The sequence below is a fragment of the Lissotriton helveticus genome, chromosome 7 (genome assembly GCF_964261635.1).
Source record: "Lissotriton helveticus chromosome 7, aLisHel1.1, whole genome shotgun sequence".
Taxonomy (NCBI): domain Eukaryota; kingdom Metazoa; phylum Chordata; class Amphibia; order Caudata; family Salamandridae; genus Lissotriton; species Lissotriton helveticus.
This window is the reverse complement of record NC_136068.1, coordinates 1,162,806,745-1,162,834,446: the sequence shown is the minus strand read 5'-3', so window position 1 is coordinate 1,162,834,446 and position 27,702 is coordinate 1,162,806,745. Positions and strand designations below refer to the sequence as shown.

The following is a 27,702-nucleotide window of genomic DNA, read 5'->3' as shown; positions in this document are numbered from 1 at the left end:
GAAGGGCTCAAGTGCTAAAATAAATAAAAGAGGTGATAAAGGACAACCCTGACGAACGCCACGTTGGAGTATGAATGGGGAAGTGAGTTGACCATTAACGAGAACAGAGGCTTTGGGCATAGAATATATCAAAGAAATATAAGATATAAATTTGGGATGGAAGCCGTGCCATTTAAGGAGGCCATCATAAACAAAGATATTTTTCAGTTATGATATTTTTCAGTTTTCATATTGTAATTATTTAGCTTTATATTGGTCTCCTTTACTACATGTTCTTCATTCAAGTAATTACTGAATATGATGGTTTTTACTGTACTTTTTGATTAACATTTACTGTATTTTCTATATTTACTTATCCATCTTCTATGATCAATACCAGGTTTTCTTTCCCTCTCCTCCCTTCCCCCTTCCTCCCCTTCCAAATAATTCAAAATGCTTTGTTTTTCATTGTGATATTGGCTGCCTCTATTTACTTTATTCCATTGTATGCCCTTTTCTCATATTTTGCTGATGTCACCTTATTGTAATATCTATTTTCCTTTAATAAAGCTTTCAAACATAAAAAAAAATGGCCAGGTTGCAACCCTGAACACAACCCAGCCCAACTCTCTGCCTAAGTATCTCCCACCGTAGGGGAAATAGCACCATGCAGTTGACTGTCAAGAGTCATATACGCCTATTAAATTATAGAAGTCAAATTAATAGCAGAGATAAACATTGTAAAAATTCACCATTTACCATCATTATATATGAACGTTACCACATATTCCTTGAAATGATTTACTTTGAAATGAGCACCATACAAAATCCGTGGTTGCTAATTTTCAAATATATAATCAGATATGTAAATTGCATAAGTTTTGCTATCTGCAGTACTGAGTGAAAACCCTCATTTCCTCTTGAGACTCACACACGGCTCACTCCTGCTGATTTTTTTTGTGTAAATATTAGTTTATTAGGCAAACAATAAACATCATTTAAAAATACAGATCTGGGCATCTGAATACGTACAAATCAAGAGTGAAATAAGCTATCATATACAATCAGTATGCACAAGTGCAATTTAGCTAAACCTAGTGTTGCTAGCGTGTGCAAGATAATACGTAAAGTGCACCCATACAAATCTTTATTCTTATTTAGTCAGTGGCCAGAGGACCCGACGGATAGCTTTAGTCCTATATGGCACCCAGTAACAACCTGCATTTAAGCATAAGCAGCTAAAGCCTATACAATGTGCAAGATTATGCATGGAAAGCAGTTTGACCGGTTCGGATGTTACCAGAATGTGCAAGGAGGAGAATAAGGTGCAAACGTACACATCTTCTTTCTTGTTTGGACAATGGCCACTAGTACAGAATGTGTTAGGGCCTACACAATGAGCAGATGAAACAGAAAGTGCCGAGGTTCAGTCTGGATAGCTTTAGTCCTGTCAGGCGCCCCGTAACAACCTGCACTAAAATAAAAGCAGCTAAGGCCTATGCAATGAGGACAATTACACAAGGAAAACAGTTTGGCCAGTTCTAATGTTACCAGCATGTGCAAGGAAGAGCATAAACAGCAGCCATACCTAACTCCTTCTGTGCTCTACTACTCTCTGAGCCTCTTAACCTCAAACACTAATGAAACTTTCACCTCTCATGTCCTAAATAGTCTTTAGTACGTTCATTGAATATTCATACCCTGAAACAAGAGGACAGTTCTTCGGTGCAGTGCATGGGCTAAGAGGGTGGCATTTGGTTTTTCTAAATTTCAAACAAGAGGTTATGGCATGAGGTAAACTGTGTTACCTGTTATAGCATGAGGAATGGTGGTGATCATCAGGCGTTGGGTGTGCGTCTTTATTCCAGAATCTGCATCTTGCATCTCTATGATCAGGGCTTCAATCTGTAATACAGAAAAAGAGAATCATTATAGCAAAACCAATTCGGAATGGGGCTCTCCTAAACAATAGATCACACGGGGAAGGAATGCAAGTCTTTTGATGGTGATCATTAACAAGGAAAAATTCTGTAGGGGTTTCATCTTTGGAGCAGCAGTTAACTGTTGTAATGTTTCACAGGCAAGCCTCCTTCACACAAAATATATTGGTTGCCTTTATGGTTGAAGCTTTTATTCGATATGCAAGATATCTTGAAAGCGTACACAAATACAACATTTAAAAACTAGAGAAAAAAAACATTAAGAACAGTATTGTGTACAATTAAAAACTATAAAAAGACATATGATGTCGGAATAAATTACCTAAAATACAAATTAAACCGCTATTGACAATCTCTTGCAACGAATCAACCAAAACTGCTTTAAAAATTTGGCTACGCCACAGACAATGGGAGGAGAAGTGTCCGTCATGAGGATACGAAGAGCTACCAGATGACTACGCGTGCCCATATTACGACAAAGGGGATTCAGCCACAAGCCCCTTGGTTTTGCATAGTCCGGGCATTCAAACAATATGTGCGGGATAGACTCTGTCCTCGTGGTGCAGCAGGCACAAAAGGGGGACGTGTGGGCACCCGATTTCCACTTAGACACCAGGGCACCAACTGGAAGGGAACCCACTCTGAATTTAAAATACAATGCTCGATCCGTTGCCAGGGTAATTAAGTCCAAATATGGTTCGTAGGCTACAACATCTTTAATTAATAGGAAGGCAGCTGTAGATTTACAATGTCTAGAATTTGACACTAGCTGATCCGCAACCCATTTCCAGTAGAGACGTTTCAAAACATCTTTTGGTGGAGCCGATCTTGATATCCAGCAGTCCCCTAGCCCAATATCCTCCAAAAGTTTTTTCGTAGATACCAACCACTTGATCTTCGCCCAGCCACTCAAGTTCATTATTTCTGCTAGCCCTTCAGCATAAGATTTTAACTCTTCGACCCTCCAAATACGCGCCCATAGCAGGAGTGGTCGGAGCCGGGCTTGATCTTTGATGTTCTTACACCCAGTGTCCAGCAGCACAGGCACTGTAGGGGTGCTTGGAGGGAGGGCGATTAGAGATTTCAAGAGCTTACTCTCTGATGTTACCAAGGAATCCAGGCAGCAATGACCCCAAAGCTCTGCCCCATATAGGGCTGATGTTACTCCCTTGGCCTTGTAGATGTCAATTGCGGGGGCAAGCGACCTCCTTGGTGAAGCTTGAAATTCCCTCAGGATGGCCCCTCCCACTCTCTTATGACTCAAGACCATCTTAGCAATATGGGATGACCAATTCATGGTGTCCGTAATCCGAATTCCGAGATAGTCGAATTCGGATACTTTTTCCAAAGGAACGGCGTTAAGAGTTGGCTGGCGGCCCAATTTCCTTGGAGGGTTTAGAACAAGATACTTGGTTTTGTCTACGTTAATTTCCAAGCCCCTTAAAGCACAAAAATTCTGAAAACGGGCAAGCAGCTTTTGGAGGCCTTGCGGAGTCTTAGAAATCAGAAGCGTATCGTCCGCAAAAAGTAAAGTTGGGATCCGCACTCCCCCTAGACAGGGAGCATCGGCTGGATCTTGCTGGAGATAATCCACCACCCCATTGACGTATAAAGAAAAAAGGGTGGGCGCTAGGACACATCCCTGTCTCACACCTCGAGACACTGGAATCTTTTCAGTTATCTCTCCATTTCTCCCCCAACGAACCTGAGCAAAGGTGTGTTCATGTAGGCTAATAAGAAGGGACAAAATGTAGGGGGGCAATCCCAACCCATAAAGTACCCTCCATAACTCCTCCCGGGGAACTAGGTCAAAAGCAGCCCTTAGATCTATAAATGCCAAATATAGACTGCCCTTGCCTAGTTCCACCACCTTCCACCCAAGGAGTGCCAACCTAAACACCTGCTCAATAGTCCCTGTGCCCGCCCGAAACCCTGCCTGAAAGTCTGTTAATATTTTGTTTTCCTCCACCCAGTGAAGAATCCTACCAAGGATAGCTTTGCCTGCTATCTTTTGGGTGGAGTCTATGAGGCTTATGGGGCGGTAGTTCCCCGGGATTTCTCTAGGACCTTTTTTATAAATTGGGACCACCACCGCCCCTTTCCAGGACTCGGACACTGGCCCCCCCTTCATAATATCATTAAGGAGTGCCGCAATAACCCCTCCCCAGGCCACTGGATATGCCCGCATGAGATCCCCCGGTAATCCATCTGGGCCTGCTGCTTTCCGGGGGGCTACACACCCAATCACCTTTTCGATCTCTAAAGGTGTAAAGAGGTTGTAGCCATGAGGTTCGGATACTAGTGGCGGGAGCATCCTAACATTTAGTGCCCCGTCCGCCGGGAGATATAAGGCCCCAAAGTGTTTGACCCAGCTTTGTGGGGGAATATTACAGGGTCTCAAAGCTTCGTCAGGCCTATTACGGGAGCCTACAAGATTCCAAAAGCCCCTCGGGTCTTTGCTTTTACTAGCAACAAGTAAGTCCTCCCAAAAGTTCTCTTCCCACTCCTTTTTAGCAATTTTAAGGGATCTGCTATACACCTTCCTTGCTTCCAATATATCGGGGTGGGATTTGGATTTCACTGCCTCAACAAGTCTAGATTTGTTTAACCTACACAGTTGTGTATACCACCCGCCAGCTTTCTTTTCACCTCCTTTACTCCCTAGCTTACTCGGAGGGATAGAAAACACAGTAGTCAATGCCTCTGTTAGTGCGGCGAAGACCTCGCATGCCCTACCCACCCCTTCCGGGATATTCCCCAGGTTTGTCAAAGCATGATCTAAAAGGGCTGATATTTCTCCCACTTTTTCTTCCGACATGACCAATTTAACCCATTTTAGGCGCCTTCCACATAGTGAGACTACCGACTCATCTGGGGGAGTTGCTATAGGGTTGATAGTCCCCTTCATGGAATGACACCACCACTGAGTCATGGTTAGAGAAAGCTGATTGTGGTCGCTTTCGACCGTGGGTACGACAATCATATCCCTCACCTTACTCCACAGACATATATCTAATAGAATATAATCAATTCTAGAAGTATGTCCTGGTCTATTATAAGTGTGTGTCCCCCCCCTATCTGAAATCGTCCTCCCATTCACTGCCCTTAAATTAAATTCAGTGCTCAGGGTGTATAACTGCAACGCCACCTGTGACCATCTCCTAATAGGAGGAATCTCCAAGGTTGGGATCCCTAACCTCGCATCCTCCTCATCTTGCTCTAAGGCAACGTCCGAGCCCAAGGGCTCGAACGTACAATTCATGTCGCCCGCTACCAGGGTACACGACTTATGTGGAGTTGAACTAAGGAGGCTTTCTAGGAGAGCTAATACAGACGACTTCCTCCCGCCCTTTGTCCCTCTGGCATATACGTTGTAGATATTCAAGATTGTGCGACCCCTAGAGTCTCTCAAGATAATATTTTGGATATCTGGGCATCCTAACTGAAGGTCTTCTATTCTACAGTCTAGGGAATCTGCCACCCAAATAAGCAAACCTCCCGAAGGGCGTCCTCTCCCCGAATCTGAGATTTGGGCCGGCACAAAGTAGGATGAGAAACCCACCCTATGTGCCGGAACCAAACTCCAGGTCTCCTGGAAAATGCATATGGCGTGGTCGTCAACCAAAGCATTCCAGTCTGGAAGGACCAGTTTTCTTGCGATCCCTGCGACGTTCCAACTGAAAACCTTGAAATTCCGGTCCGTCACAGCTGGTGCGTCGCAGACCGCAAGGACGCTCCTGTCCATGGGCCTCATAGGGGAAACAAGGGAAACAGGCAAACTACTTTCCAAAGGAATGGGCAGAGAGTCTGCCATTCCCATGACGCCTATACTTGGCAGGGAGAGTATTCGGGGTGGTGTTACTGTCATTAGTCCCTTCCTAATGGCAGTGACCCTGCCAGGCAATATAGTCTCGCTCATATCGCCCTCCTCCAGTCAACAACTCCTAGGCACCCGCGGGGGAATCGACCCGTTATATCCCAGACCCCCAATCGCACGTGGGTCCCAGTTTTGGCCCGGGTCAATTGTACTAGGGCCTAGCCGGGGTTGCATTACAATTGTCCTAGGATAGAAAAAGGTTAGGTCCACTAGTTTAACCCCTACCTCATCCATATTTTTTAAAGGGCCACAGATGGAACTCACCAATCTGGGATCTTGGAAGTTTATAATTACACAATCCCCCTCCTGTGTTTTTTTTCCTTGGCCTATCCACCCTACTCTGCGGACGCTAAGAATTAGCCCATCTAGGCCATTCGGGATTGGCTTATTTAGTTTTAGCCAATGAACACACTTGTTCTTGAGAGACTGGTGATTCTCTACTTGGTCTTCCTTCAGTGGGGGAACGTTTATTAGGACACCAACAAAGGGTTGACAATCAGGAGGTAAATTAATTGGGGGAGTCCGCCGCGTAAATTTGTGGGGGACCGTTGTAGTTGTAGTCGGGGCTACAGAGTGAGGGGCAGTTTTAGCGGCCTTCTCAATAGATAGTCCCTTGCCTTTGTCTTGTATGCCCGGGGCTCGGCTAACCTTTGTCGTCCCACTGGTTACCAAGGGCAGTGGATGGAGTGTTGGTTCAGGTGTGCCTTTGGTGATCTCAGTAGATATTACCGTTCCCTTATGATGGATTCCTACTTTTATTAGGGGAGGGATTTTAGGCACCGGGGCTTGTGTGTTGCCAGTATTTACCTTCTTTGCCCTGATTGAGTGATTAGAGTCCGCCTGGGATTGCGCGGGGATTACCAGGGGCACACTTTCACATGGATCCATGGCCTGGTTCTCACTCGCTCTTTTATGCTGCTTAAATATAGATTTGAGTGAGAAGAAGCCGTCAAGGGTTGATTGCTCCAATTTGTCTATTCGAGTCCCCAAACCCTTAACCTGAGTCAGCAACGGCACAAAGAGGGTATTTACCCTCTCCATAATCCTATCAATCACATTTTGTTCAAAAGCTGAAGAAGCATTAACTGCACTACTAGTAGGGGGCGGGCAGTTGTTTTTACCCATGGGAGCATCCACGGAACCCCCCTCCACCATTACCTTATCTGCTAAAACCGTCCCCCTGACGTCCCTCATGCCCTGCTCAATAACTTTTCTCGGTTGCTTATATAACCTAGCCTGTGTCATCGGCCTACCCTTCCTAGCGCATGCCGCCCTTTTGTTTTTGGCCCTTTTATTTTGCCCACTCAAGTCTAGCACTGCTGGCACCTCCACTAGGTTTACTATATTTTGAGCCGGTGAAGTTGACAATGTTGTTTGGGTAGGACTTGTGGTCGGGGGCGCAGGTGGGGGTACTGTCTCTGCGCCACAGACTTCCACAATACCACTAACTAGGAGCGCAGGTAGGTGTTCTAACCTGTCTCTATTGCTACCAGTTTCTTCCATTTGGGGAAAACCTGCAGAGGCCTCCAAGACCTCAGGGGAAACAATATGAGTGTTCACGCTAGCAGGTGATAAGACTTGAACTACAGCCCCCAAAGAAGAGCGTCTAGAGGGGAGATAGACCTCAGAGAGTCGGCGTTCAGAAATGGCGATCTCATTGTCAATGACCGCCGCCACTCTCGTAATGAAGCGGTCCATAGTTCCGATCACTGGGCTCCCAACCACGCCACCCCTTTCACCCTCAGACCTAAGCAGTTTCCCAGAACGGGTTGACATAATAGAAAGGAATGCCTTTGGACAGTGTAACACAACCGACCTGGGCCCTCAGCCGAATGAAAGAGACGGGGCCCAGCCCAGCCTCTGACAGCCCCAGACGGCCACAGACGGCCCGCCCTTTGCCCGGGCTTCGCTCGGCGTCCCGCGAGACGGTAGGCGGGCTGTTGAAATAAGGGGCGTTGCAGGCTGGGGGCGTGGCTATCAGGGGGCGCGTCCACGATCTTCCTGGGTGTGCAGGGACTCCTGGGAGACGGAGTCTCTGCCGCGCACCACCACTGAGCCAGCAGCCACACTCCGAGTCTCCCACACAATCCGCAGCACAGTCCTGCCGCCTGAGCCCACAGCCCTGAGCGCGAAGCGGCACCCGCGAAGCGGGTGCGGCAAGCTGCAGCGCTGTTAGCAGGAATCCACAGGAGGGTCCAAGAACTGCTGCCCAGCCCAACACACAGCAAGATGGTAGGTGTCCCACAGGCTCACAGGGAGAGCCCAACTATATCCACCTGGACAGGCTGGGGGCGTGGCTATCAGGGGGCGCGTCCACGATCTTCCTGGGTGTGCAGGGACTCCTGGGAGACGGAGTCTCTGCCGCGCACCACCACTGAGCCAACAGCCACACTCCGAGTCTCCCACACAATCCGCAGCACAGTCCTGCCGCCTGAGCCCACAGCCCTGAGCGCGAAGCGGCACCCGCGAAGCGGGTGCGGCAAGCTGCAGTGCTGTTAGCAGGAATCCACAGGAGGGTCCAAGAACTGCTGCCCAGCCCAACACACAGCAAGATGGTAGGTGTCCCACAGGCTCACAGGGAGAGCCCAACTATATCCACCTGGACAGGCTGGGGGCGTGGCTATCAGGGGGCGCGTCCACGATCTTCCTGGGTGTGCAGGGACTCCTGGGAGACGGAGTCTCTGCCGCGCACCACCACTGAGCCAACAGCCACACTCCGAGTCTCCCACACAATCCGCAGCACAGTCCTGCCGCCTGAGCCCACAGCCCTGAGCGCGAAGCGGCACCCGCGAAGCGGGTGCGGCAAGCTGCAGCGCTGTTAGCAGGAATCCACAGGAGGGTCCAAGAACTGCTGCCCAGCCCAACACACAGCAAGATGGTAGGTGTCCCACAGGCTCACAGGGAGAGCCCAACTATATCCACCTGGACAGGCTGGGGGCGTGGCTATCAGGGGGCGCGTCCACGATCTTCCTGGGTGTGCAGGGACTCCTGGGAGACGGAGTCTCTGCCGCGCACCACCACTGAGCCAACAGCCACACTCCGAGTCTCCCACACAATCCGCAGCACAGTCCTGCCGCCTGAGCCCACAGCCCTGAGCGCGAAGCGGCACCCGCGAAGCGGGTGCGGCAAGCTGCAGCGCTGTTAGCAGGAATCCACAGGAGGGTCCAAGAACTGCTGCCCAGCCCAACACACAGCAAGATGGTAGGTGTCCCACAGTCTCACAGGGAGAGCCCAACTATATCCACCTGGACAGGCTGGGGGCGTGGCTATCAGGGGGCGCGTCCACGATCTTCCTGGGTGTGCAGGGACTCCTGGGAGACGGAGTCTCTGCCGCGCACCACCACTGAGCCAACAGCCACACTCCGAGTCTCCCACACAATCCGCAGCACAGTCCTGCCGCCTGAGCCCACAGCCCTGAGCGCGAAGCGCAAGCTGCAGCGCTGTTAGCAGGAATCCACAGGAGGGTCCAAGAACTGCTGCCCAGCCCAACACACAGCAAGATGGTAGGTGTCCCACAGGCTCACAGGGAGAGCCCAACTATATCCACCTGGACAGGCTGGGGGCGTTGCCTTTATGTCACTTGGAAATTTAGATGTTACAGCCTTAGGACTACTGCATATGCTCCTAACACCTGACCAAGCTCCCTGTCAGGACCAAACTCTTTTCATAAGGTTACATGATAAAGAATTGCCTCAAAAATATACACTGCAAACCATCTTTCACATCTAAGTATATCCTTTCAAAACTTCCAATCTGTTTTAAATTCCTAGATTCAAACACAAATAAATGCCACCTACTGTATGAAAAGCTAAATTTACTATTGTATCAACAGTGTTGGCATATTTGGGTGCAGGTGGGTTAACGGACACACAACATTTTTATGGGGTGAATTTTTGAATGATAGATATGTACTCAATGTTTTAGAGTTTATGTTTCTGCAGCCTATGCCTGTTCCATCCATGGGATATATTCACAAGAACGTGTGATAACTACCGCAAGAGTAGCGTAATGCAACTTTCAACATTGCAGCCTATAGCGGAAAAATAACCCTGTGGCAACGTGGAATTCACAACAAGGCGGTAGCATGGGATAGACACCAGATAACGCGGCAAATGTCTGTGTGAAAATCAACGCCGCGCGGCAAAAGCGAGGTATGCGAACGCAAAAAAAATGCGATGAGGCCAACCGCGGGACAAAAAGTAGCGAAAAACAGCCACAGGCCTGTTAATCCCATGCGTCTGGCGGGACAATGCACCATAAAAACCCAGTGGAAAATACACTAAAAACAAGCCTAAGCACGTAGCAACATGGATGCACCCTGGCCCAGCCAGAGGCCTACTCAAACCCCACAACCCCACAGATCACCAGCAAGGAACAACGGGGTCGGGGAAGGCCAATGAGAAGAGGGAGAGCAAGACGGGTTGCAGACCGCAGGAAAACAAGACCAGCGTCACAGAGGTGACAGAACACTACCAGCAACTGACCCACTAGCAGCGAAATCCAGCACCCCCCAAACAGTCACAATGTACACTGCCATATAGTCTGCATGCAAACTAGCACAATGCGCCAGCATATATACCAACACAAATTCAACACGCACCTCCCCTTCACATCGCAGAGGGCCATACAAAACCTGCAGCAGAGCACATAATACAACACATCAGTGATGTCGGAGAGGACCACCATACCATTGACACCGACGCCTTACAACAGACCATGGATATCCCATGCAACCCCCCACCAGGACCCGGACAGCCAAGATACACAGAAGAGAACACCAAGCCTGCAACAGGCCAGGCAGCAGGAAGCACCCGCAAGCACGGCTGGCGCACAACACTTCACCGACCCACACATGGCACCCCACTGGCATGTGTCAGCACGCCAAAAGGAGGTGGCCCAACAGGTGTGGGAGGGGGCCGAACCCATGGAATGCAAACCAGGACGCATACGTAGGGGTCTATCATCATACAGGGCCCACCCACACCCCACTAAGGAGACCCACGCTGCCATAGAGACACATGCAGATGCACATGCACAGCACAGAACCACGCCCCAGTGCGCGCAATTAGTCACACATCCATGTTGGCTGTGCGTACGATGCCCTGGCCACTCCCCTCACGAATGGAGTGGGTGAAGACAAAGCTACATGTCCAAGCCCCAACCCGCTGCCTCCGGTGACATGTCTGCATCCGCGGTACACCGCACAATGTAAAGTCGTAGGGCCCAGGGACCACATGTATACTACAAGCCCACAGGGACAAACGCAGAGACCATTTTGAACTGGCTACGGGCACATGCGCCCGACCCCTTTATTGACAGGGCCACATGCACAGTGACGCCTGTGCTGGATGTGTGTGGGGTGAGTGTAAGCCAACCACCTGGACATTGGACAACAGACAACACATGCAATACAGAGTCAACTGATGAGCAACGTGGGGTGATGCGGATAAAGTCCAGAGGACAGCCAAAATGCAAACAGAAGTGTCCGTGAGTCGCAGTGCACTGGGCTGCGGACACAAGAGATGAGCGTGCTCATTTGAAGAAAAAGTCTCGATATATTCCTGATGCAGATGCAGTAGGGTGTGTCAGACCTGCATCTTCACCATCAACATCCCAGGGCCCCCACACTGCACAACTACTCCACAGTTCAAAACACAATCAGCTACGGACAATGACCTGCAATGCACTGAGTCACTGGCACCTGGAGTGTTGAGCAGGGTAAAAGGCCAATAATGACATCCATGACAGGCCTGAGCAACCACAAAGTCTGTCTGGACCACCGCTTCAACTCTGGCAGATGGCGTTTGGAGGTGGTCCTTGCGGTGGTGGCGTGTGCCTCCTGCAGTGATGCGTCATCTGAGCCGGTCTGGACTCGCTTTGGTGTGTGAGCCCTGGTGGGATGCATTTGGGCCCGGAGGCTGCGTACAGCACAAGACCACAGAGTCATGGCGTTGATAAGCCCAAGGCCCATGCCTCAGGGACCAGCCTATGGCCCCGGAGAAGGGGTCCCGGACTTGACCAGCACAGAGTTAGTGGCCCCGGATGCACTGCGGCCGGCACAGGCACCCAGCCACGGGACGGTGACTTGCGATGCAGCCAGATGGGCCATGCACCCTGAGCGGGTAACCATCATTGTCCAAGTTGTATGTTTCTGAGTGTTTCATGAGACAGTGGAAGGTGTCCTCCAGGGCAAGATGCCGAAAGATTTGATTTGATCAGTAAGTAGCAAATGGAGGAGTGGAATGTGACAGCCCGTTGCCACCACCAAGTACGTATCAGCTACATGGGGGTGAAAACTGCCCCCTAGTCCATAGGCTCAGACGCCACCACTGTCCGACCAGAGAGTATCCATGAATGTCGGGGAACAGACTTAGTGGCACCGGGGCTGAGTGGGGATGCAGACTTCGATGATGCTGGTACACTCATATGTACTCTGCCATTGCTGAATCGTGACTCTGTGACCTACTGGACCGCAGTTTAGGCTATAGGCAGCAGTAAGCGGTGGCCCACGGCCACGTGTTTTCGGCTTGCGATACACAGCGCTAGTGACACCAGGGCAGTTGTCGGTAGTGTGCGAAAACCTCCGGAATGATGATCCTTTTCTCTCCGTCAAGTAGCAAGGCGACATCCTCTTAGGCCTCTCCTTGCATGCAATGATGTGTAATCTGCCATTGCATAATCGATGTTCAGTTCCAAATCTGTGGCCTACTCGAGCACAGCCTAGGCCGAGAGCAGTGTAGGCTGGAGGCAGCGGACAGCACGGTCCATTCACCGAGTGTCGCCGGCATAGGTTGGTGGCCCCACCGGCCTGCATAGTTCAGGTTCAGTGGCACCACGCGTTCGGTCACCTCTGTGACCCGGCTTTCGTCAAGACTGAGCCGCATCTACCTCTTACTCCTCTCCGCGCGATCACTGGTGTGGACATTTGTGATTCGCGACTAAGTGCTGGATGTGAGACCTACTGGTCTGCAAGTTTGTCCTGATCCATCATTCACGGTTCACCGGATAACGTTGGACAGGGTTTGTGGCAGCAAGGCTTGCCGGATGGCATTGGACAGGATTTGTGGCAGCACAGCTTACCGGATGGCGTTGGACAGGGTGTGTGGCAAGATGTGTCGACAAGATGTGCATATGGGACTATGCCTCCCTGATCGAAGGGAGTTTGGTGCTATGGCCGCTATCCATGATTTGGGGTCACTGCCATTCAGGAACCAGGACACAGTCTCATATGGGACCCACTGGGCCGCAGAGGTCACTGGTGAGATATGTTAACGAGAAGGGCCGGCTTTGGGGGAACAGGGGTGGTCTGGAAGGCTGGCCGGGTCCCGGGCCTCGGCCTTGGAGCTTACACTGGCATGTGGTGGGCCCTCCATGACACACGCTGGTGTCGGATGCTGGGCGACATGGTTGCTTCCACTGTCCACTGCACTCCATTCACCAGAGGTGTATGTCGCCGTGGATATGGGTGTGTCCTGCATAATTCGGTTTGTTCTGCACTTCGCCGCCACTCTTGGGATTGTGTACTTTCCCAATCATGGTTCTACTGCATCCTTCACATATGCCTGGTTGCCAACTCTCCCAACATTCGGCTATTGTGTGGCTGATGTGCCATTCCGTAGATTGGTCATGTTCACCACTTGCCCAGGTTACCATTGTGAGTTGTTCTGTCGTGCCTGGTGGGTGGGCATGTTGTTGTGCATCTTGATGGTGGACTTGTGACGTGTGCATTGCCAGAGTTGTGGATTGCATGGTTGTGGATTTGAGGTGAGTAGAGTGTTAATTGGGAAGTTGCCAAGGGGCTGTGCATTTCCCTTTGTGCCATCCTGGGACGGCTGGTTGCTGTTGGACTGTCGGAGGGAGAAGGGATCACCCACACTGGCTGTGTATTTGGAGGCGACATTGGTGACGGTCCCGCAGTGTTTGGATGTTGCCTGCACATTGATGTGTGACATGTGCTTCCTGTTGCGCAGATTGTGTGCTGTGTCAACAGGGGGCACAGGTGGGACATGTGTGCAGTGGTTTTCCCCCTACATGTCCGTGCATCAGGTTGCGGCGTGTGGTCTTTGCTTGGTCTCCAGCGGTTCCTGCACATTGTGTTGGCCGTATGGGGACTGGGGTGCCAGGGTGATGGTGATGTCCAGGTCAGGCGTGGGGGTCTTAGATGTGGCTGGCTGTAAGACTGCGCCAACTCTGACTCTGGCGGGTGTTGTTTGTGGTGTGACAGGGGCCAACAGGTGGTGCACTGCCAGCAGCTTGGTGGGGGTGGGATGTTCGTTGTCCACTGTGTTGGTGCCATTAGCCTGTTAGGTGATGAAGGCTAGGATGCGTAGGATGGTTGTCCCTTTTAGCCTGTAGTGGACAGTGACATTGTCAGATGTTGTGCCTGTGAGGCAGGTGCATTTCTTGGGGGGTCGCTGTCTTTGTCTGCACTGCCTCTGTGTTGGTTGGGGGGGTGCCCGGTGGGTGTTGTGTCCCTCTTGGGTGTCCATGCTGCATGATAAGTGGCTCCATGGCATCTGGGTGGGGCTCTCTATTGTTGTGCAGGCTGCCGTCCAACTTTACACCAGATCAGAGCAGGTGCAAAATTCCTGCTGCTAACACGCCTTTTCGGTGTTTTGTGTTGGTGAATTCTTATGGCCGATCTCTCTGGTTGTTGTGAATTTTGAGGTGTGGTGTTGTTGCGGCTTTGTGCACGGGAACGCCTACTCTGCATCTCATTAGCGATATTTGCGGGGGTCCTCTGTGGCGATGGTTTTTGCAGCTGCTATCGCGTGAAAAGTGGTGCAGTGGGCTGTTAGCACCTGCTTGTGAATGGTGGGGTAAATTTATCACGATTTTGGCTGCGATAAAGTACAGTTAATTCGGCGATAGCTCCTTGTGAATATGCCCCTACATTTCTTGACATGCATATCTAAATGCTATCAACATTTAATTAATGTTAGAATGTTAGAGACACCTATTAAAATATTCCTCAGTCTCTTGTATCAACCTCACTGTGGAAAACATACTAATCAGACCATATTTTATATCATATTTCAGTAGACCAGTTCATAGACAAATAATTTTCCCATCGTAGTAGATTCTGGGAGCTCACTCTTGACAAAGAGTTTTAATGCAATTCTTCACGTTTTGTATAAGCTTTAGAAGATTGAAGGAAATCAGAATTTGACAAACACAGGGCCAAACGTTTAGGTATTACAATTTGCTACGGAATTTGAAAGTTGTCGGTATCTTGACAAGGCACTGTTATGTAATTTAAAGAAAAAAGATAATTAAGAAAAAAAAACAAGGTTATTAACTTTAAGTAACTGTGCACTCAGCATTAACTTTTTTATTCCAATCATTCCAAAAAGTGACCTGTAGTTTACTTTTATATTTTAATACACAAAATCCTCAATTTCATCTGCATATCATCCAATTAGATTATATTGTGTTTACTATCTGTTACTTTTATGCTGCCTTTTTTAAACTCTATTATGTTCTCCATCCTCCCCTATCTTTTTTCTGTCAGTGAGTAGTAACATGCTATTTATAGATATTTCATGTTGTTATGTTTAATATTGTATCTTGTAGCCTACAGGATTTGGGTAATCCCAATGAAAGGCAGAAAGCTTTGTTCTTTTTATCTAAGATTAACACTTCCATCCCCATTACAAGAATCACACACTGATAAAGTTGCAACTCAAGAGTTAAAAGAGGTGTTTTATTGATAAAGTATTAATTTCTTCTGCTGTCACCCATAAGGATGGAGCTGCAATACATTCATCAATATTGAGATTATATTTCAGGAGCATGATAAGGAGAGCAATTTAATCTTAATATATTACTTTTAAAAAATCGAATTAACTATGCTGAATGCATACAGTGCAGTGTAATCTATGTATCAGACTTTCGCGAACAAAATTAAGTAGAAGTTGGCTATCAATAAAAATGAGAATTTATGTACAGCTATAGAACTACAATCAACAGTTTCATCATTTTCTCAACAGAACACTTAAATATATATTTAATCCTGACAAAACTTGTCAAGCTTTTAAACATGACAGTAATTATATAGCTGTATCTGACACATGGTGAATTTGCAATTCAATTTCAAAAGAATTTCATCTGATTCTGCTCTTGACAAAGAATTGATTAGATCTTTACTAGTCATTAGATTAATGCTGCTCTAGTAAAGACAGAGACTGGATACATTTAATCTCTGATCATGCGCCAATTACAGATTACATTTTACTAGGTAACCCAATGGTAGATGATTATTCCTCCCACAAGATGCTTCTGTACTTAGGGGGTCATTAGCATGGCGGGCGGACTTTGCCCACCCGCCATACCCCCAAAAATGTGACCACCCGCCATATGTGCGGGGGTCCCGTGGGTGACATTAGGATGCGCCTGCCACATTAGCGGGCGCATCCTGCATTTTCAACATTGTGGCGGGCGGTGCCGCCTCAATGCCAGAAATGCATGTCGCGGGGTGCCTACCTTGTTGTGCATGCACATGTAGGGGGGTACCATAGGTACCTTCCCTGTCCCCCCACCCACCCAACATCCTGGGGGCCCGCAATGGGCCCCCAACCTAGAAAACCGCATGCCTTTCCGTGGCGGCAACGCCACCACAGAAAGGCTCCCTCCCGCCTGCATCCTGATATCGATGGCAGTGTCTGCAGACAACGCCACCATATGAAACCCTTTTCCGCCCGGAAAAGCGGCGGACAGTCTTCCCGTCCGACGCGTTCCCCCCGCCATACTAATATGGCAAGGGGGAAATGGGTGGCGGGCGGGCTAGGATGTAGGGCGGATCGCCACCGGCTATCTGCCCTACATCCTAGTGGGCCCCTTAATCTTTGATTTAATTTACTCATTTGTTTTGTTTCAAATTACCCTGAAGATTCCTCCATTTGAATAATAGGGACTCTTGCAAAACTACAGTAATGGTGTATATTATTTCTATGTAGCTACGAAAAGTACCTCACATAATGCCTCCTGTGTTTCTTTATCACAGATGTAGTATTTAGAGCGCTTACGTTACACTTCTTACCCTCCCACTATGTTGCCTGCCTTTATTAATGCTTAAATGGTATTAAATACAATTCTTAAATGTAAAAGAGGATTCGTTTTGGCTGTACCCACTACCTTGCTCATGTCCGAACCTCATACAAAAGTTAAACTACATTCTTTAACTAATACATGTTTTCCTTTATATTTGACTTGCTATACTTGACCTGCCTCAATTAAAATAATGTTTGTTTCTGATGTATTGCATTTATTATCCTTCCCAGTTTATGTGTTCAAACATTTAGGACCTTATCTAGAATTTGGTGGATCGGATACTCGGATACTCCATCAAAATGTGACGAACATTCTGTCTGTTGTATTACAAGTGCCATAGTAGATAAAGCACTTGTAATTCAAGGGGGCGGGACATCTGCCACATTTGTGATGGAATAGCCTGTCCATCAATCTCTAAATAAGGCATGAAATTCCATTATCTTGTGAAACAACAACTATCTAGAATTGCTTTGTCTTACCTCAAATAATCTAAAATGGAATTTCTTGATATTAAACTGTATCACTGCTCTTTTGGCATCGGACAAGGTTCTTAGTTATTACAATCGTATAACTTACCTAATAGCGGCCTTAAACAAAGATGGGTTGGCATGTAAATTTGTTATTGCAATGTTTATCTTTTGATTATTCCTTATAAAAATTGGAACAGTTTAAAGAAATTGCTTAGGCTTAAACATACCTATAAACTATTTTATACATTTGTGATCTTATGAATGTTAAATAACTTCCAGATAAGAAAGTAACACCAAATTATTGGCCTATTGGCATATGGATATCATGGGAAACTCATAGGTGTCCAGCAGAATTTACAATGACAACAATTATGGTTTGAATAGTTTGTCAAAGTTTTGATAATTGGGTTTTCAACAACCAATGACAGGTGGAGCATTCATAGAGTAGCGTCCTGAAGCGAAAAATGACAAAATCACTTCCTCGCACATTGAGAGGAAAGTATTTCTAGTAACGAATGATTGGTCAACAGAACCACTTTTGTTAGGCCAATTAGCCAACAGCAAGAAGCTGACAAATGATGATTTGTGGCTGCAAAAGGTATAATGGATAATGCCCTGACATATTTTACCGCAGACTGCTGGTGCTATGTTCTGCCTTGCTAGTGGGGCATGTATTACGTTCTATATGAGATTTGGCTTGAAGTAAGAACTTTCTAGAAGTTTATGGCATGTGATCATCTTGCAGATGTGCTTGAGAATTAGTAAGAAAATGCAAAGTCCATGTCAGTAAGGTAGCTCAATAGAACAGTGTTTCACACCCCAGATAGCTCAACACAGGTGTTTATCCTTAGACAGTAGATAAAAGTAGAGATCTTGAAATGTCTAATAGTGATAATTATTTTAGTGATAAAAAAAACATCACTTATAATTCATTGCTTCACGTCATGAGAGATTCTCAGTGTAAATACTGTGTGATTCAAACACTATAATAAACATGTCATGGAGTTGGTACTCCAAGGCTGTGTAAAAAGTACAGCATATGTAATAGCCTTGGTGTACCAATCCGTGTTTCAGAGAGACTGTGCTTTTGGGAAATGAACAAACAGCCCCGGGCTCTGAAACGTAGGTAGGATGTAGGAGGCAGGAAGAGGGAGCCCTATGTCTGGCTAGCCGTATATGTTACTGGTTCCGTTCTAGTCCTCCTTCCCTTTCAACCTGACGTGTTTGACTGAGCTATAGTTCTGTTGCTTTTTAGACGCACTGGTTTGAGAGCAAATCCCGTTCAGAAGCTTTGACAATACAGAACAGAATAGCAATGTATTTTTGTATTTTTCTATTGGACGAACTTGGCCCAAAGGCATTAGAACGCTTTGCATGCCTAATTACATTACACGGGTTATTATTATTTGTATTTAGGCATTGGGAGCTTGACTGATTTGCCCAGAAACACAGGAGGATGAGCCAACACCTGGACTTGAACATGGTTCCCCAGCTCCAAAGCCATTACACTGCATTAGGTAACATCTCCTCCTAAGACATAATGTGAACTAGTGGCTATATATCCGGCATTTAACTTTTCTAACTCTGTTTTAGGCACTTTGGAGTCATTTAGAAGTTGGCAGATGCACAACATCTGCCAAAACTGCTTGATGTCTCCCATCTGCCTGACTCAGAGTATTTATAGGCTGGGGGACTGCTTTGTTACCAGTGACAGAACCTCAATTGTCCCTGGCAGAAACAGCTTTGCAGGGGCTCCCTGTGAACATCGAAGGTACCTTGTTGAGAGCGGCTGCATCTCTGATTGTTCTTGCCTGGACCAGCATGGGAGGGATGATGATGATCCTCAGTAGAAACAATCAGCAACGACCCCCTGCCCACGCACTGAAGTTCATTTTGGGGGCATTTTCTTTAATATCAGTCCATCCGTTCTGCATTTCATTTTTTTGCCAAAAGGGCTCTCACCCCGGATGCAGGAGCTTTTCAAACACAAAAAACCCACATCGGTGGTGAACTCCACCTTGAATCCATGTGTGATATGCTTTTGTCAGGTGACATGCTACCTGCCCCCAGCGGGAAACATCCTTTACCACGTGAATTTTACCCCGCAAGGCTTTAACAACGCGTCCATTACAACGCAAGTCGTAACCACGACATGCGCTGGAGGGCGCAAGAGGATTAGGAATAGTATATTTACTATTCCAACACCTTCCCTAGTGTCCACGGGGACTGGTGTTAGAATAGTAAATTATACTAATCTCAATCTGCGCCCCCAAGCAAGTCGTGGTAACGACTTGCGTTGTAAGTGACGCATTGTTAAAGCACGCGTTGTGATGGTACGCGTCGTACCGTCATACATCCGTCCCCAGCACCACTTGGTGTGAGGCTGTAAAACTGCCACGGCCAGGTGACTGAGGGATGCTACGCGAACAGTGACCGAAACATCAGAGGGGCAGGCACCTTGAGTCAGAGCCGAATGCGGGACAGGGAGCATGAGTACATGTGCGGTCCTGGAGGGTAGTGACCAGGACACTGAGGAGGGACACTGGGCTGCAGAAAGAAAAGGGGTTATTCCACTTACTGCCCTGTGTCACCACATGTCCCCACATATTCTAGGAAAGGGGTTACGGCAGAAAAGTAACAAGTCCCTGAACATTATAGGAAAAAGAGCTTCAGCACAGTTATTGCATCGGTATTGTCTGTGCGGTGCATGGCTTAAAGGTTAGTAGAGACGGGTGAACTGCAGCAAACTAACAAAGAACCAGTGTGGGAAGTCAGTCGTTCCTAAGGGAGAATCAAAGGAGGTTAATGCACAGAATATGTGTTTGGTAACTATTAACTATATACTCAGGCAGACGACATCAGGTACGAAATGGACAATATTTATAATGGAGTGGTATAAGGTAGGTCAACAGAATCAGGGATGGTGCTAGGCATGGGCATCTGTCCACTGTCCTGCTCACAACCAGAGGCCCCACACCAGAGCAACAGCCTTAAAAACGAGGCCAAGGTGACAGCGGCGGTGTGGCGAAGCCCAAAGAAAGGGCCCCTCCACTGGGCTTCGCAACCATCGTCTGAAATGGCTTCAGAAATCTAATTGCTGCATGTGCATTATAACAGCAATTACATGGGTGCTTAAAGGGCCCTAAGGTGTGAAGAAAACCCTGCCCCACACTAGACTCACAACAAAAGAAAGCATCACGAGACATCACAATAGGTACTAAAAGTGAGAGTTTTTAGACATGAACTGAAAAACATTCCGGTCCCTGCTTGGATGTAATGTTATGTTATGTTATGTTATGTTATGTTATGTTATGTTATGTTATGTTATGTTATCAGGGCTTGTATAGCACACAGCTGCCCCAGCAAAGGGGCGTCCCGGCGCTTTAAGCATCGGAGGGGAACAAACACAACACCTGAAACAGCGTTGAACCGACAGCCACCAGAGCTAAAGTAAATGAAAGAGAAAAGTTTTAATGGCTTTCCTGAAGACAAGCAGACACTCTATACTGCGAATCTGCACAGGCAGGGAGTTCCATAGCCTAGCCGCCAGACAGCGAAAAGAACGCCCCCCCTGCGCGGCAGCGCTTTACCCGTGGAACAATAACCAAGTGTTGCCCGGCAGAACACAGCTGGCGAGGGGGGACATAGGGAGTAAGCAAGTTACTCAACAAGCTAGGCATAGCAAGTTTCAAAATCTTAAAGGAAAGACACAGCGCCTTAAATTGAATACGCTTCTTCATAGGGAGCCAATGGAGTTTCCGAATGATGCCGGCAACGGGGCAGAATCGCGGGAGTCCCACCAAGGTTCTGACAGCAGCATTTTGGACACGTTGCATCCGAAGTATTTCAGCCTTATTTGCCCCCAACAGAAGGGAGCCTGCATAGCCCAGGCGAGATAAGATGGTCGACTGTACAATCAGCTGACGTGTCAATGGTTCAAAGAACTTCAAAAGGGGCTTAAGACCCCGCAGAAGGCCAAAACACATGCCAGCCACTTTCCTGGTGTGGACCTGAAAACTAAGGGATGAGTCCATCCATACCCCCAAATTTTTTACCACTTCCTTTGAAATGGGAATGTCACCCAGAACAGTCGGCCACCAATGCTCGCTCCACAAGCTCGCGTTCTTCCCAACCAACAAAACCTCAGCTTTGTTGGCATTTAGTTGCAAGCAGTTGGTAGCCATCTATTCAGCCACAGCCACCATTCCATCTCTAAACCTGGAGGCATTCGGAGAGGAGTGTTCAGCCAAGGTCACAACAAGCTGTGTTTTGTCAGCATATGAGACCATGGTAAGGTCCCACTGCCTGGCAACTGCTGCTAAAGGCTGAACGTACAGATTGAACAACGAAGGGCTCAATGCCGAACCCGGGGGGGCGGACACTCGGAAAGATCTTTCGGTCAGAAAGGATCTGAACCATTCCAGAGCCAGACCAGTTACCCCCGCCTCCTCTAGCCGCTGTAACAGGATACCATGCGAAACTGTGTCAAAGGCGGCACTGAGATCCAACAGGATCAGTGCAGCACTCTGACCAGAATCAAGAATGGTCCGTAGATGTTCAGTAGTGGCCAGGAGAGCTGTCTCCATACTGTGGCCCGGGCGGAAACCGTTTTGTCCTGGATCCAAGGTGTTATTAGAATTCAGGAAGTGTGTAAGCACATTATTAACATGTGCCTCTGTAATCTTTGCCACCCAGGGGAGAAGAGATATGGGTTTAAAATTGTCATGCTTGGTTGGGTCCAGAATGGGTTTTTTAAAAATGGGAGAGACCCATGCCTGTTTCCACAACGCCGGAACAGTTGCAGTGGAAAAAGAGGAGTTGACTATATGACATAGCGGGGCAAGAAAAATAGAAAGTGACTCCCTAAACTGCGCCAGCTTCATAGGGTCGGAGGGAGAACCAGTTTTAATTTTACCACTCAGCCGAGTGAACTCCTCCTGTGACATGCAAGGAATAGCTGCCAGAGTCGGCCGAGACCCAGTTCCAGGAGGCGAGGTGGTAGGATGAATAGACATTTGTGGAAAAGACTGATAAATGGCACAGACTTTCTCCACGAAAAAGGTTGCTGAGTCGTCGCACTGCTGTGCAGACGAGATGACGGGCACAGTAACTTTCCTAGTCCTGAGGTCTTTAAGGATCTTAAAAATGCATTTAGCTGGATTAGAACTAATCTTAATTTCGTTTGCATAGTAAGCGGCACAAACTTTGCAGATAGTTCTATGATACTGCTTAATCTTAGCAAAGTAGCATTCCTTTTTCTCAGAGTCATAATCCTTTCTCCACTCATGTTCCGCTTTTTTACAGTCTTTCCTTAAAACAATCAAAGAGTCATTATACCACGGGTTAGTGATAGAGGTTCGCCCCTTAAACCACTTAGCGGGAATAAGGGAATCTAAACCTTGGTTGATCCAGTCACAAAACGAGCCATAATAAGACTCGGAGTCATACAATGGTCCCAAAGGGTTAGCAGCGAGGAAAGCATGGAAATTCTCTAGCTTCAACTTACGCCAAGGGCGTTTAAAGACCGGCTGTTGGATGTCTGAGTTAAGCGGCTCAGTGATCAGAACAGACATTTCTACCAGCGAGTGGTCGGTCCAGCCCATTGGTTTGGGCATCTCCACCCTTGTGGACTGAATATTACAAAATATGGTATGATAATGGTACTAGTGAACTAAGAAGCACTTCAGCGTTCATGTGTGTCCTATGTGTGGTCTAGATTCTTATTAAGATAGAGCAAACTTATAGTCTATTACATCAAACACAAGATGTATCTGTATAGCGCACACCCTGAATCACATCATTTAAAGTGCTGTGATGTATCTAAATGAACAAAATGGATGCTTGTGAATTTAAGCATTTGCATTGGATCACACAATTTGGTCATTCAGGGAAGCCAGGATTGATCCTAGATTTTCCAGTTAGTTTCTCACTGTGGAATTAAGCCTCTTAAAGTGTATCATCTCATGACATTAAAGCTTAATGCTTTGTCTTTAATTCATGGAGGAAGAGACTAGAGTGTGAATGACTGGCAGGCTCCACGTCGTATTTTCGTCAGTTTTACAAAGCACACTCTTTGCCTGTGGACATAGCAGTGCTTCACAATAGACACAGACTAGGATAAACATTTTTTTTCTGGCGCAGGGAGCTTCGCCTGGATTGAGAGTAAGTTGAGCCAAGGCAAGAATTTGAGCCTGGCTCAGCATGATGAATGGTGTGCAGCTGTAGCCACTGGACCACATCACCTCCTGTGGAAGCACAGGGCATAGGCAGCAAAAAGAGAGTAGAGGCGGAAGAGTGATGAAACATGAAGAGTAGAGCATGTAAGAGCGATGAGGATATAAGAGAGGCTGGGGAAAAGGGAGACTTTGATAAATAAGAGAAAGGAAATGGAGTGACAGATCTAAGAGGATGTAATTTCCTGTTAAACATACTTCACTATGTTCTATTACTTTGTTGTGTCATATAATCTCCATCCTGCACTCTCAAACTCTGTTGCAGTGAATCACGGCAGCAGTCATAGCCTTTTGCAGACTTCTTTCTGTCTCAATTTTTCCCTGGCGTGATGAGGTTGGAGGAGTATTTGTCAACTTCTGGTACCTCTTGTCACGCGCCTTTTTCCGGCCCCTGGCTCTCCCTCTCTTCAGCTGATAACACTTTTGCCCTGCCTTGACCGGCGCCTGGGAGTAGTTAAAAAACTGTACGATGAGTGGATTAACCCATTGAATCCACTGAATTAAAAAAAAGTTATACTTCAAGTGAACACTGGAGGAAGCCAGATCTTCAATAGCGATAACAAGGAATTTTACATAGAGATTATTGCATGCTTAAACAATCGTGGACAGTTGTTAAACCTTAATTTATAGTAATAGTATAACCCCTGTGGATTAGTGCCCTCATGACTGGCATAATGAATGCAGTAGCAATGCCCAGCACATTTTATTAAGGTGCCAGGACCTCCTGCAGAAAGTTTGACTCAACGGGTCAGATGTTTTGTCAAACCATTTGGAGGCTATAGACGGGACCATATATGATCCAGCCAGGAAACAAGCCATGATGTATAATTGTCTGGGGGCAGAGGGATAAAGGTTATTTGATCACATAACCCTTGCTGAAAAAGAGGAGAAGGAAGATCAAGAATGGGATGTAGTCATTGAAGCCAAAACTAGAAAGAAGATTATTTTGGTACAAATAGTGTTGTAATGAAAAGGTACAATTTCTACTAGCGCTATCAAGCACCAGGTGAATCAGTTGAGTCTTATGTTGCGATTCTAATGATATTGGCCATAACATGCTACTTCAGAGACATGGATGAAATAATCCGTGATTAGCTGGTAATGCGCACCACTTGTGTGGAAGCACAAGAAAAACTATTGTGTCATCATAACTCTAGCCTGGAAAAAGTGATCTCAACTACAAAGAGTATTGAAATGTCTGCCAAGGTAGTGAAGTTGCTGCACAAACCTGACAACCATCATTCAGATGTCTATCTTGTTCGCAAAGAAGGGGAAGTATCAACAGACCAATTCACAAAGAACAGCAAAAAGAGCAATTCAAATTCATGCAGCAACAAAGTTGCATGCTACCATTGCAGATCCAGTACCCACTTGTCCGCTAACAAATGATGTCCTGCTTTGGGCAAAATCTGCAAGGGATTTGGAAAGACAGAACATTTCCTTAAGGTTTGCACAACCTCTCGCTTAAAGAAAGTCTTCAAAGTGGACGAATTAAAATCAGACGAAGACTCAGATGACAGTTAAATGATGTAAAATGTAGTAATATTTGTGGCCATCATCAACAAGGAAGAAATGCAGACTCAACCTAAGTGCAATGTTCAAGTGACTAGAAAAAGTGTAGAGATGCTAGTAGGCACTGGATCCAGAATCACTATTCAGTCAAAGTGCACCTCCAAAAACTTAAGATGCAAAGCTCCACTACAAGCCAGCAGGATCATCCCAGGTGCCTATGGGGGCCACAAAATAAAACTGGAAGGAGTTTTTAACACAGTATTGACATTCACGGAGAAAAGTACATCAGCAAAGGTTTTCGTAGTAGATTATACTGTCAACATCCTCGGCATGTTAGAACAACAGAAGCTGAGAATGTTGATTAATCCATGCCAACCTCCTTATGTGTTAAGCATCTGAGAGAGCGCAAACTGATTTACATGTATGAGTACATCACACTTACCTATAGTAAGCACAAGTCATGAAGAGAAATGCCATGAGTGCTAATAGTACCTGCAAGGATATTAAAAAATATATAGCTAATATAGAGATTTAAGTAGGTGTGGAACTAATACAGAAATGTGTGACATTATATGACTTTATTAGACGTGATTATTTTGAATCCATGTCGTGAAGCTGTTACAACATAAGATGGTATGCGGTAAAACGCAGAACGTGGTAGGCCTCAGGGCCAGAGCTGGAGGGAAAGGGAAGGTGGTTCTTTTCACGACACAGATTGTTTTAAGGTTTTTGGTCATTGCATTAATGGACCATGATTTATAGTAATGTTTTCTAAATAATAGAATAAGAGTTTTAACATGTTTTAATTAAATGAAGAAGTTGAATGCTATAATCATAATGAGAAATATTGTAGGCCTGAAATGTTTTAGCATTGATTTACACGTACATGTCTGGGCTGAGAAATGTTGCAAGCCTTTTTAGAAGTCTATGAGAGTTGGGTTCTTGGCGGCAGATATCTGTCTGCAACAGGAAAGGGGGGATCCAATTATAAGTGAATGAATAGAGGTCTGTTCAGTAGACGGCCCAGACATGGAGGAGGGTTTTGGAATGTTTAAGGGGTATCAGCGGGCCGGAGAAGAATCTGAGAAGCAAGGTCAACTCTAACGTCTGAGGCCCAATACAAAGCATCATGGAAAAAGCCTGAAGTTGCACCACGTGAGGGGCGTTCCACAAGGGGCGTCTCAAAGGTTGTTGACTGTTTTGTATTAGGGACAGCACCCCTGGGTGGAGTTAGAGCAGAGACCTGAGGACCCTTTAGAGAGCGGATGGGTAGGCAGAGAGGGGTCATGACTGGAGAACTATAGGTTTTCACCAAGAGACTTAGAGTGAGTGACTTCCCTTGGGGGTCATTCACTGCTGACACCTTTGTTAGGTTGGGATTTGGTTAAGTAGGGATACCATCTAGAACAGGGTAGGGACGCCTAACCTGTGTTTTTTTCCTCCAACCTAAATGAAGGAGAGATATGCGTCTATGCTGATAGCTTTGCTATTTTTAGAACTTGTGTTAGTGATTTCTGTCGCTCGTCTGAGGGCTTTTCGAGAGCACATGTATGTAATTGGACCTGTGTATCTCGTGAATCTCATTCTGAGATGCCTGTATTTGCAGCTCATTATATCTTTACAATAAACTTTTGAAACCTAGAAGTTGTCCGTGATCTTTAAGAGTAGAGTCTTGTATTGGGTGAACTAACTTGCAGATAGGTGTACTGTTTTCTTCCAAGACAGGCAACAAAGGTTCAGTCGACCAGATCGAGGTTTGGATCAATAGAGATAAGGTATCGATCAAAATCTCGCCCTTTCAGTTGGTAGCTATAGAGGATGGTTGCCTTCTTGAGGACGGTGACCTAGGCCAGGTTAGCTTACCCCAAGGCCCCTAGAAATCGATGATCGGAAGAACAGCCCGCAGATGAAGATCCGGATGACGTGAGACAGAAAAAGCAGCAGTATCGGTCGAGAGTGAGTATAAAGGGTTATGCGTGTTAGATTGCGGTGTTTTGTATTGTATCTATGTTGTAATGTCTGGCGGAGTTGAATGTCTGTAGAGTGACTGTGGAACAGGTTGTGAGCGCGCGCAACCGGTGGAAATCTTAAGTTCAAGGAGAGCTTAAGTGGTTCGGGTGTATCGGACACCCAGAGTAATTGTCAACTAGTGTGAAGGGGGTCATGAGGTACCATTGATCACCCGAGAGACCGAGATAGGGGGAACGTAAGAGTGAGTGCGTGAGTAACGGACGCTGGTCGGAAGTTACTGTGTGTGTAAGCAACCTATCAGAGAGACGATAGACATCTCGTCAGTTGAGTTGACAATTACAGATAGACTGTGGACGTACAGTCGAGAGAAGTGACCGCTTGGTCGGAAGTAGTCATTTTTCAGTGTATGAATGGGACGCATGCATAACCGGGAGACGAGTTGAGAAAGGAGGGGTGCTGCTGCGAAGCGGAGAAAAGTGACGTCAGGTGGTGTCGCGCAGTGATTGGCTGACCGGCGAAAGACCGCGCTGTGATAGGCCAGCTAGCGAACACGTCAGACAGGGTCGCGACGTGATTGGCCGACAGGAGAAAGACCGCGCTGTGATAGGCCAAGCTAGCAAAGCCGCGACAGGATTGGTGGATTGTCATCAGGAAGTAAACAGAGTAGCGAG

General features: G+C 47.0%; 1 protein-coding gene across 1 annotated transcript in view; it reads right to left on the bottom strand.

Moving 5' to 3' along the window:
• The window catches only part of RGS9 (regulator of G protein signaling 9), a 946,886-nt gene that overhangs the window by 616,832 nt on the left and 302,352 nt on the right, over positions 1-27,702 (bottom strand). The window contains exon 2 of the mRNA XM_078650792.1: positions 1,788-1,884. Coding sequence (XP_078506918.1) covers positions 1,788-1,884 — 97 coding nt within the window. The remainder of the gene's footprint in view (positions 1-1,787; positions 1,885-27,702) is intronic.